The 12198-nt window shown below is 41.7% G+C and overlaps 1 protein-coding gene across 1 annotated transcript in view; it reads left to right on the top strand.

The window, feature by feature from the left end:
• LOC133417745 (ankyrin-3-like) overlaps positions 1-12198 on the top strand; it is an 83715-nt gene that overhangs the window by 39903 nt on the left and 31614 nt on the right. The window contains 6 exon segments of the mRNA XM_061705815.1: positions 1257-1359; positions 2472-2578; positions 5082-5306; positions 10708-10862; positions 10939-11150; positions 11543-11750. Coding sequence (XP_061561799.1) covers positions 1257-1359; positions 2472-2578; positions 5082-5306; positions 10708-10862; positions 10939-11150; positions 11543-11750 — 1010 coding nt within the window.

The following is a 12198-nucleotide window of genomic DNA, read 5'->3' as shown; positions in this document are numbered from 1 at the left end:
TCTACGATATATTAATTAAAATTGAATTTTCTCTTATTAGTATGTGTTACTCACAAAGAGTTAGGGGTATTCAGCTTTCAAGTGAAATTTCAGGATGACCCTAAATTATACTATACCCTTTAGGCTTGGTTTACAATATGCTTGGGGGGGGGGGGATTAAGTTTAGAGAAAGTCAAATTAAGTTAAACTGTAACGGTTATAGTGCATTTTAATTCATCCTGAAATTTCATCTGAAAGCCCATATCCCTAATTTTTTAAAATAGTGTATATATATTTTATAGGAAAGGATGACACAATTACATTTTTTTGTATCGTTTGTGTTGTTGGAGAGAGTAGTGACTGAACAATTCATTTGTCATTAATCTAATGAGATCCCAGACAAGAGCTGAATTGCAAATACTGCCTTCACAAAGTTAACTGTCAGGTATTTATATATATATAAAAATTTTGGTGAATGTCTGCAGTGGTGCTTTGCTACATGTGTGGTATAAAATATTAGTAATACCTCTGCAGTACCTAATGACTTTTTTTATTAAAAAATGTACTGTGATTAAAAAGTATTACAGGTGCATTAAGGGTGAATGTACACGTGTTAAATAAAGAAGGTAGATTAAATCAGTCGCCCCCCCCCCTCCCCCTCCCCCATACACATTGTCATGGTGACAACAGCAGCCGCACCAGCTGTGGTTTTGCTGAGTCATCGTTTGGCTTGTGGAGAGAAAAGTGTCATCGTCACACTGGAATGCATCATTACAAGATATTCACATGTATGATGTCCAACATCTGCTTCTCTTTCATACACTGCATCGCTTCATTCAAGCGCTGTCATTGCTGACCATTTTTAAGTGAATCTTCCGAGTTCTCTGTTGTTTGGGGGGTCTTGCAGAGATCCGCAGACAGCACGAAATGTCTCGAAATCCTCAATGAATTAGGTTTGTAACTAAATATTATGTAGTTTTTGTCTTTGGGAAAACAGAAAGGCCTTCTCATAGGAATCCCAGTATATGTAGTTGTTGAAAAGCAGTTAAAACTCAAACAAATGTTTGTTGTGCTTTGTGGTGGTTCTGGTTCCTGGAAGCTGCATGCATTTAATGTGATTTCCCCCTCCCCCCTTTCTGTTCACTTTCACCTCTCCCGATATACCATGGTCCCTTCCCCTCCTGTTCACCTGCTCCTCAAACCCTGCCTCCCTCGTCATTGTGGCTGTTGTCTTGGTAACCCGTGAACCTGCGCACCGCTCCAACCCCGTGCCCAAGCCTGCGTTCCTTCAGTTCTGACAGGTCCAACACACTCAACCGCAGCTCCTTCACACGGGACAGCATGATGATTGAAGAGATGCTGGCGCCCAGCAAGGATATGGTGCGTACTTGCATGTCACTTTCCTCTCATTAGGGAGGTTGTCAATCAAAGCTCCAAAACCAAACAATCCCGATCCCATCACATTTTACGTGAAAGAAGGAATGAGATTAGTGGTTAATGCTGCCGTCTATCCCGACAAATTTGGTTGGCCATATTTTGCTTTTCGAGAAAGAAGACCATTTTAAAGTATTTCAGGAAATACACCGTGGTAAAATAAGTAGTCAACATTTGACCATTAAAAAAACCTTTTAAGGGGATCGTCAATTGTTTGTAGATTTCGTTATTTGCGGCAGAGACTACAGACTGAGCCCAGCTGCGAGTAGTGAAAAAATGTGACTAATCAACCCCCCCCCCCAAAAAAAACTGCCTCTATTACGACTTTAAACTGTAAATATATTACAAATTACATTCCCAAAACAGTTCAATATCATTTAAGATCATCGTACTAATAAATGGCTTACAAATGAATTGATTAAAAAAAAAAAGTACCGGAAATGGGCATGTACATGCACATGCAGTGAAGGCTCTTCGTAACTTCCACTAACAACCCAGGCGAAATTTAGCTCTTCCCTGACATACATAGCTTGTCTCCAGGTAGACATGTATAGATTCAGCATACTTCCTTGACACTAATTCCTATTTGGAGAGGGCTATGGCGGCATATTCCCAAAATCCTGGGAATATTGAAACAATTGCAATAGTTAGCCATACGTAGCTCATTTTGGACACAAATTAAGTGTCAGTGAACATTTTTGCTGGCTAAGTGAAGAAACATAAGGACTAACAGCTTGTCTGCTCCCACACTGCAGCAGATGCTCTGTAAGGAAAAGTCTTTCACTGTAGAACAACACAACAAGGTAGACGTTGACGCATGTTGGCACACTTTGATTCTTGTTTAGTTGCCTCATTACGTTCATTTTGCATTCATTTACATTACAAATTGTCGCCCGCGGAAGCTTGTTGATAGCCAAACTATTACCACAAGACTTAATGTGATGGCATTGTATTAATTTTTATGTTATGCACATGACTTTTCTGGCACTTTGGCGTCATCTTTTGGTGTTACTGGTGATACTTTCTTGATGATGAACCTTAATGTGTGGTCTGGGCAGCACTTGGCAGTTGCCAAAGATTGTAACAACGACTCACTGAGGAGGTACAGCTGGACACCAGACGCCATGGACAACGTCAATCTCGTTTCTTCGCCACTCCACTCTGGGTAAGCCAGCGCTTATGATGCGTGGATCAGTGTGAGTTTGTCGGACGGAACAAATAGTGGATGGCTATTTTATTCATTTTTGAAGATATACATTTGCATGAGACTCAATAAAAGGTAGTAAATGAAAATATTTAAATAATCTAGGCCGGGAATCTTTGGGTGAGTATTGACTATAACATTTTATGAGCTATTACATTACATACACAATTTATTATTATTATTATTTTTTTTTACAACTGTGCTTTGTTTGTTTTGATGAATTCATCAATTTGATATTGAATTTGATAGGGGTGTAACAGGTATGCCAATAATCATAGTAGCTTTTGTATGTACATATTAAATGACATTTAAAATGAAGCATACAAAAAAGGGAAAATTACTAGCAGGTGATTTGCCAATAAATGAACAATTAATGAATAATGTATTCTATAAAATGTAACAACGTAATAGATATTTTCTTTTGATGAAAGGGCAACATCAATTGTTCATCATCATCTTTTTAGGAATGTGCCAAATTAGTAGTTTGTCTTTTTTGTTCGGAAAGTGCAACACATGAAGTTAGTTTGTCTTTTTGGGACAGTGTAACTATTTGTCTTCTTTTTAGGAAAGTACACTATCAAGAGTTAGTATTATTTTTAGGAAAGTGCAACATTGTTGTGTGTTGTTTATAAAAAAAATACAACATCAATGTTAACTTTAGTTTGCATCGCACAAGTTTATTTTCCCGCTGGTATTCACGTTAGCGCGATGCTGTCTCAAACCAGTTTACAAGTTTGACTTACGACCATGTTGCCAGCGTGACATTCACGAGCCAGAGGCTGAGCTGCACTGTGTTTGTTTCCAGAATAGAAGTGTGACGAGAGTGCGAGGGAACTTTAGGTTACTGCGTGAGGGTAGTGATGGTAAATGTCTGAGACGGAGCTCTGTTGTCGTCCGTTCCGCAGTTTTTCCTCTCCACTCCCGCAGTACGACAGCAGGTGACATCTGACTGACGACTGGCTGCGATTGATTGATTGAGTGATGATAATCTCCTCGTTGTGGTCAGGCGCCGCCACGCGACCTGGATTGTGTTGTTTCCGCTCACGCACCCCCCGCTTACCCCTCTTCACACCTCCTCCCTTTGTCCACTCACAGCAGCTGCTGTTTGTTCTCCTCCTACGTTGAATGTGTCCTAGACTTGTGGTGGGGTTTTTGTGCTCTTGTGTGTGAAGGACGGATCTCAGTGGGTTGCTGTGCTCTTTGTGACTACGTTAATAACACCTTACTGTACGTACACTGAGTGAAATGACGGATGCACAGTGTGATTTTGTCACTAATTCCTTGGAACACAAGTTAGGTAGTGTGTGGGTGCGGGCGCATGTGCGTGTGTGTTAGAGAGTCACGTCATCATACTGAAAAGAGGGGGAAAAAAATATTGCATAAATAATAATTTGGTATTAAGAATAAAATGGAAATATTATGTGAATAAAAAGCCATAATATAAAAAAAGTACAACACAATAAATGTGAAAAATAAATTGAATGCAATATGACAAGGTTACTAGCATAAAGTAATATTACAAGAATGGAAAGAAAGTATAAGGACCAAGTAATATTGTCAATTAAATATAAAACTAATATTTTTTTATATAAAAATTTCAATAAAAATAATTATTTTACAACAATTAAGCCATACATGAAGAAAATATTAATGATTGAAGAATAAAGTAAGACTTTTAGGGGCATGAAAATGAAAATTACTTTTACGTTTTATTTTACAAGAAAACAAATCATAATAAATTGAATGCTGTTGTATTTTCTGACCAAAAAGTCATATTTACAAGAATACAGCATATGTTTACGACCACATCCAGTAAAAAGGTGTACATATTATGAGGAAAAAGTCATAATTTTTAATGAAAAATAAGTCAGCCACTTATGAGAGAAAGTCATCGTATTACAATATAAAAGACATTATTCTGTGAGGAGAGAAACCCTAAATTAATGCAGAAAGATGGAAGTACATCAAAGGCGTGTTGTTTTTGAATGTCCCTCCTTTATCATCTCAGTTAATTTATAATTATTACAACTGGTAATTCTATTGGTATTTTCGACAATGATAATCAAAATTGTCTATCAGTCAATTTTCTATAGTGCTCGTCAAATGTGAATGCAAATGCTTGTTTGTCTATATGTGCCATGCGATTGGCTGGCGACTAGTCCAAGGTTGACATGGGCAACAAAAAAATGGATGGATTTTGCCCAATTCTAGTAGTGAGTACACCTGCATGCATCACCACAGCGCCCTCTAGAGACACAAACACACACCAGCCTATCATATGGGTGAAGCACTGCTGACTGCAGAGCATTCTGGCTTGGCTCCCCCCCAAAAACTATCTAGGATTTAAAAACAATTGATTTGAAAAACAAATGATCAATAACGTTTCCATGGCCACCCAGAATGCTCCTCACTTCCTGTTCTATTTCCTCCTCATCGCCCTCCTCTCCCTCCCCCTCCTCTTCAGGTTCCTGGTGAGCTTTATGGTGGACGCCCGAGGCGGATCTATGCGGGGCAGCCGCCACAACGGCATGCGCATCGTCATCCCGCCCAGGAAGTGCACGGCGCCCACGCGCATCACGTGCCGCCTGGTCAAGCGGCACAAGCTGGCGTCGCCGCCCCCCATGGTGGAGGGCGAGGGCCTAGCCAGCCGGCTGGTGGAGGTGGGCCCGGCCGGAGCGCACTTCCTGGGGTAAGACCAAGATTTCTTCTATTTGTTTTTCTGGGGGCTTCTGTGCATTTCGCTTTGATGACATCTTCCCTCCGCTTTCTGCCCGCTGCCATTTCCAGCCATTTGCGTGTTCACTCGATTGGGTGTTTGTCTCCAAACTTTTGAATACGGGCACGCACAACCCTCTCCCCCGCACACGCCTTCGGAACAAAAATCCAAACAAAGCCCAGTTCATGTTTATTATTATTATTGTACATTTTTGATTGTTAAAATTTAGAATGTGTAAAAAGCTTAGATTTAACTTTTGTATTTGGTAGAAAAATTCATGCCCTGGAAAGGCTTGAAACACTTACTTGAAAACCTAACCCAAACTTGAAACCCTAATTTTGAAACCCTAACCCTATAACCTGAAAGCCAAACCCAATCTTGAAGCACTAACTTCAAGCCCTAATCCTTGCATGAAACTGTAATATCGACCCGAACCCTGACTTGAAACCCTAACCCTGGCTTGAAAACCTGATTTTTAAAACCCTACTTTGTGGACCCTAACACTGTCTTGAAACTATAATACGAAAACCAACCATTGCCTGAAACCCTAATTTGAAATACTTAACCGGACTTGTAACTGTAATTCGAAACCTCAGACCACCCATTCTAGAAACCGTTGTTTTGAAACCCCAACCCGCTATTGAAAACTAACTTTGAAAACTTAATCCAAACATGGAACCCTAAACCTGGCTTGATACCGTATCCCTGCATGGTTTGAAACGCTAGTTTAAAAGGCAACCCCTGTCTTGAAACACTAGTCCAACCTACTCTACTCTGTGACGAACTCGTAATGAAGTGGTCCGGCAATGTGTAACAAACCCACGAAGAGCCGGCTTCCAGTCATTTTGTCACTTTGGACATCCACCGGGACTTTTTGCAACCGAAGTGCAAAATCTGCCGCCCACCAATCAAAGTGACATCTCATTGACGTCTCTCCGTTCATTGACCTCACAGTTATGTGTTGCGTGTGTGTGTGTGTGTGTGTGTCTTGTGTGCGTGTGTTTGTGTATGACGCAGTAAGCTACATCTTCCCAGAATGCCGCCAGCTCTTAATGAAGGCGAGAGCCTGGTTAGCGCAGTGCTCCAGCTGGGACCCCGAGGAACTAGATTTGTTGGGTAGGAACATGGAAAAAACCCATAGCATCCTTAACCTGATAATCCCCCGCTCTTCCCCACACCCGCCACCCCTGTCCTGACACGGCAGGATGATGCCTCATGCTGATGGATGATGATTGTTTCACACATCTGCCTCGAATCTCAGTTCAAACATGACATGACGCTATCAGGTCAGGGTGTAGTTTTGAGAAGAATTCGGTGAGGAGGATGGGATGTAAACTTTCGGCTTTCGGGTGAAATTTCAGGATGAAGCTAAAATGCACTATAACCCTTCTGTAAACTTTTGAAAGCACATGCCCAACTATGTAGTGTGTCAGTACTTGTAGAAAATTATTTATTTATGTGGGACGAACCCTTTGAAATGCAACATTTGGTTTGCATGGGGGTCCCACTACATTTTAGACAACGTGCTGTTGTCTAACAAGGATCTGAATGGCAAAATTCACAACGGGTGTTTTTTTTTTTTTTTAATTTTCAATTACAGTGCATCCGGAAAGTATTCTCAGCACTTCACTTTTTTCACATTTTGTTATGTTACAGCCTCATTTTAAAATTGAATAAATTATTTTTTTCCTCGAAATTCTACACGCAATACCTGATAATGCTGTGAATTCGTTTTAATTATTATTATTATTATTAAAATTTTTGCAAATTTGTTCAAAACAAAAAAACTAAGAAATCATATGTACCTAAGTATTTACAGCCTTTGCCACAAAGCTCATAATTGAGCTCAGGTGCATTATGTTTCCACTGATCATCCTTGAGAGGTTCCTACAGTTTAATTGGGTAAGGGTTAGGGTTATCTGATTGGATATGATTTGGAAAGGCACACACCTGTCTATATAAGGTCCCACAGGTGACAGTGGATGTCAGAGCACAAACCAACCATGAAGTCAAAGGAATTGTTTGTAGACCTTCGAGACAGGATGGTCTCAAAGCACAAATATGGGGAAGGGTTCAGAAAACTTTCTGCTGCTTTGAAGTTTCCAATGAGCACAGTGGCCTCCATAATCTGTAAATGGGAGAAGTTCCGAAGCACCAGGACGCTGAACTGAGCAATTGGGGGAGAAGGGCCTTAGCCAGGGAGGTGACCAAGAACCCGATAGTCACTCTCTCACGGCTCCAGTGGCCCTCTGCGGAGAGAGGAGAACCTTACAGAAGGACAACCATCTCTGCAACACTCCACCAATTAGGCCTGTATGGGAGAGTGGCCAGTCAGAATCCACTCCTTAGTAAAAGGCACATGGCAGCCCACCTGGAATTTGCCCAAAGGCACCTGAAGGACTCTCAGACCATGAGAAAGAAAAATCTGTGGTCTGATGAGACAAAGATTGAACTCTTTGGCTTGAATGCCAGGAGTCCTGTTTGGAGGAAACCAGGCATCGCTCATCACCTGATCAATAACATCCCAACAGTGAAGCATGGTCATGGCAGCATCATGCTGTGTGGATATTTTTCAGCGGTCGGAAGTGGGAGACTAATCAGGTTTGAGGGATAGATGAATGCAGCAATGTACAGAGACATCCTGGATGAAAACTTGCTCCAGAGTGCTCCGGACCTCAGGCTGGGCCCGGAGGTTTACCTTCCAACAGGACAACGATCCTCAGCACACACCCAAGAAAACGAAGGAGTTGCTTCAGCACAACTCTGTGAATGTCCTTGAGTGGCCCAGCCAGAGCCAAGACTTGAATCTTTGGAGAGACCTGAAAATGACTGTGCACCGACGCTCCCCATGCAATCAGACGGAGCTTGAGAGGTGCTGCAGAGAGGAATGGGCGAAACTGCCCAAAGATAGGTGTGCCGAGCTTATGGCATCATATTCAAAAAGACTTCAGGCTGTAATTACTGAAAACGCTGCATCAATAAAGTATTGAGCAAAGGCTGTGAAAACTTACAGTATGTACATGTGATGTCTTAGTTTAGTCCAACTTTAAGCCTTTCTTTGACTCCGCTTGTCTCTCCGCATCTTTGTTGCAACCTGCTGACGACACTCTATTAGTGGCCACTTCCCTCAGTGCGCATCATGTTTGATCAATATTTAGGTGTCATCTTGGCCTCATGATGTCCAAATGTAAACAGCATGACTTAGGCCTGGTACACGCATAAAGATTTTTCCACTCTTAAAAGATTTTTTATCTGCTACATACCCCAAAAACAAAAAAACATTCTGTTCCACGTCACCATTCTCGGCGTCATGGCTCGGGACACAAACATAAAGAGTTTTGGCCGTAAATTTTGAACACGTTCATTCTTTAAGATTGTCGGCCCCGACCTGATTTGAACCCTAAAATTGGAAAAAATCTACTCATAATACACACGCATCAGACCTAAGGACAAACCTAAAGGAAAATCTTGTCAGACTTTAAATTGTTTGACCTGCTTGGTCGAGAAGGGTCGAAATCGGCACAAAAACAGGCCAATTGTCTTCATGGGTGTACGAGGACTGCTTGAAGACCCTATAAAATGAAAATAAATGTCTTAGAAATTTAACACACTACAGAGAAGAGTGTTGGTAACAACTCTGCCAAATTTGAATATTTAAAAAAAAAATGGCAAGCATATAAAATGATGCTTAAATATCCCCTCTCAAATGCTTTGGGCATGTCCGCTGAATGTACTGAAACCACGCCCCACTCAACTGTCAGTCAGATACAACTTATGTAACCTGAAAAAAATATATCGACTTCGTATAGCATCTTTCCAATTCCTATGCATTCATGGCAGACAACGAGGCACTCTCAAGTGGCCAAGCCAGCAGACTATCCTAAGAGAAGATGTACTGTAGTCGGGGTGGAGGCACAGCTAGCTAACTGACTGTATGTCACAATACTGCCGGATAAATGCCAATGCGCAAAAAGGTGCTCAAGTTCTTATACACTATAGTGGGGGGAGTGAGGACTCATGCCAGACTCCGAAGTGAAGAATAGCAAGCTGTGCAAAAGTACTGAAAATAGTGAACAGTGTGCATTGAAAAGTTTAGAAAACTTCAAATTAAATCCACCTGTAAAGTTTATAGTAAACTTAAGGTTCATCCTGAAATTTTATCCTAAAGCCAAATATCCTTTACTTTTTATGAGTATTGTATGTACACTGAACAGACAAAAGTATTGGGTCACATAAGAGTTCAGAGACAGCTAAGCTGTGTACCAATACTTCTGTCCAAATAGACTTCAAGTCCATAATGGGTGCATTCTTCCTAAAACTACACCATGTAGCTTGGAATCCATACAGTTACTTTGATTTATTTCATTGTTGTTTTATTTTGGCAAAGTCTATGACATCACCGGTCTCTACTGGCTAGTTTTGGGCTGGACTGCACTTTATGGGCATGTGACTTTCGTTTCAGGGATTGGCTTGACTCTTTGGACGGTTTTCTATCAAAGAACATTGACCTTCTGATGAATGTAGAGAATGTCCACTTCCTGTATAGAATCTATGGACGTAAAGTATGCAAGAAAAACGACTCATCAAATTATAATGTCATTGTGTCCAAACAAGGCACTCCTGAGAGACACTTTGAAAAGCAAATTAATGTAACTTTTGCGATGATCCTCCAAAGAGAAGAACAATGAGCTTCTGATGAATGTAGACAATGTCCACTTCTTTATTGAGTCTTTGGATGTGAAGAAAAGAAAAAAAACTGATTGCGATGTGATTGAGACTTCACACGACACAATTACGACACTTTTAAAGCAAATCATTGCAATTCTTGGGGTGGTTCTGCTAAAAGATCAAATAACCTTCCAGTGGCCACTCTGCTCTTCTGTTTCTCGCCATAAAGTTCTTGTCTTGTGGTTTCATGCTTGTCTTGTGTTGTGCGACCATGCTTTGCGTCTTGAAGGTTTCTTCCTCGTCACTCCTTATTTCAGTGCAGCTTCAGACATCTTGAATGTGCCATTGAATGACTGCAAAGTCCTATTTCTACCAAGCAGTACAGTTCAGCTTCTGTTTTTAGAGGTTCCATTTTGAAAAGAAGGGAGGGGTATTAAAACACTTTTTGGTACCCTTCCATTGGGGTACCAGTTGGTCGCTGTGCTTTGATATGTCTGCTGAACTGTAGCGCTTGGTGAAACACCCGGCAGAACCACTGTCAATTCATACCTGCACTCTGTGTGGTTATCTAGTCTGAGTTTTATCTCTAGATGCTAAAGCACCAAGTTGATACTACTGTTTAAAGAGATGAGAAAACCTGGTTCAAATTTTAGATCTTTTTTTAATGCCACTTGAGTCAATATGCGATCGATTTATTCCGTACCAGGCCCGTGATAGTGGAGATCCCCCACTTTGGCTCCATGCGGGGGCAGGAGCGAGAACTGATCCTCCTGCGGAGCGAGAACGGTGAAACCTGGAAGGAGCACCTATACGACTGCAAGGCCGAGGACCTCCGTCAGCTCCTCAACGGCATGGATGAAGGTGAAGATCTTTTTCTTCGGGTATTACTAAATAAATGTCACTTCATGTTCATTTTGTGTATTTAATGTCCTTTTAGAACTGGACTGTGCAGAGGAGCTGCAGAGGAAGAGGATCTGCCGCATCATCACCAAAGACTTCCCTCAGTACTTTGCTGTGGTGTCTCGCATTAGGCAGGAAACGCATCAGATGGGACCTGAGGGCGGGACTCTGTGTAGCCGGAGCGTCCCGTTGGTTCAGGCCTCTTTCCCAGAGGGAGCGCTCACAAAAAAGATTAAGGTTGGCCTTCAGGTGAGTACAGCAAGAACAGACGTAAAGGACACTGAAGTTGTTTTATCTGACACCTTCTTTAGGAATGTATTTCCTCCTATTGCTGATTTATGAAGCTATGGTTGAAAGTTACACTACATGATTTTACTAATGTCCGCTTCATATTTTACTGTGAAATCAGATCTACTTGGTTCCAAAAGCAACAATATTTACCTGTTTGAAAATCCACTAAATCGTCTGACACGTTTACAGTATGAAAGAAAATCAGTCATTTACAGCTCTTCTTTGACTTGCCACACTGGTCTGATTGTAACATTTTTCATGATGTCAGATGTTTTATAGCTGGAGGCCTCCCGGATACAGGAAAAGTATGTATACAGGAAAAGCTGTGACCATTGTTTCTGGCCCCTCAGGCCCAGCCAGTACCTGACGAGACCGTGAAAAAGATCCTCGGCAACCGTGCGACCTTCAGCCCGATTGTGACGGTGGAGCCCAGACGGAGGAAGTTCCACAAGCCCATCACCATGACGATTCCAGTCCCGCCGCTCTCGGGCGAGGGACTTTCTAACGGCTACAGAGGAGACTGCACCCCCTGCCTACGCCTTCTCTGCAGCATTACAGGTGAAGTGTTGTATGCAGTTCGTGAAAGCTCAGTCACCACGACCTTACATGACAGTTTTTTGAAGGATGTCTGACAATCATTTGAAAGAAACAGTCTACGAACCCTGGGAAAAGGTGACAAAAGGTATACACATAACCAAAAGACACGCACAAATATGAAATGATAAATGACACTAGTTAAACAATGTAAAATTACACCACCATGTTCCATCGCACAGTCTCCCGCTTCCAGAGTTTGACCAATGTCCCATACCTCCCCCATTCCAACCATCCTAGTGCCCGGTCACCCGTCCCAAGTGTTCCTTCAACCGCCGCGGATGCCGTAGCAACTTCGGACATAGTCCCGCTACTGACACCAGTATTTGAAAATTGTTATATTGGGTTGGCTTCTGACACCAAAGGTCTTTTGGAATGAGAGCCAGATTGCACACACAACCAAAGTGATGTC

The sequence above is a fragment of the Phycodurus eques genome, chromosome 19 (genome assembly GCF_024500275.1).
Source record: "Phycodurus eques isolate BA_2022a chromosome 19, UOR_Pequ_1.1, whole genome shotgun sequence".
Lineage (NCBI taxonomy): Eukaryota > Metazoa > Chordata > Actinopteri > Syngnathiformes > Syngnathidae > Phycodurus > Phycodurus eques.
Note: the sequence above shows the minus strand (reverse complement) of the source record. Positions and strands in the feature narration are given on the sequence as shown.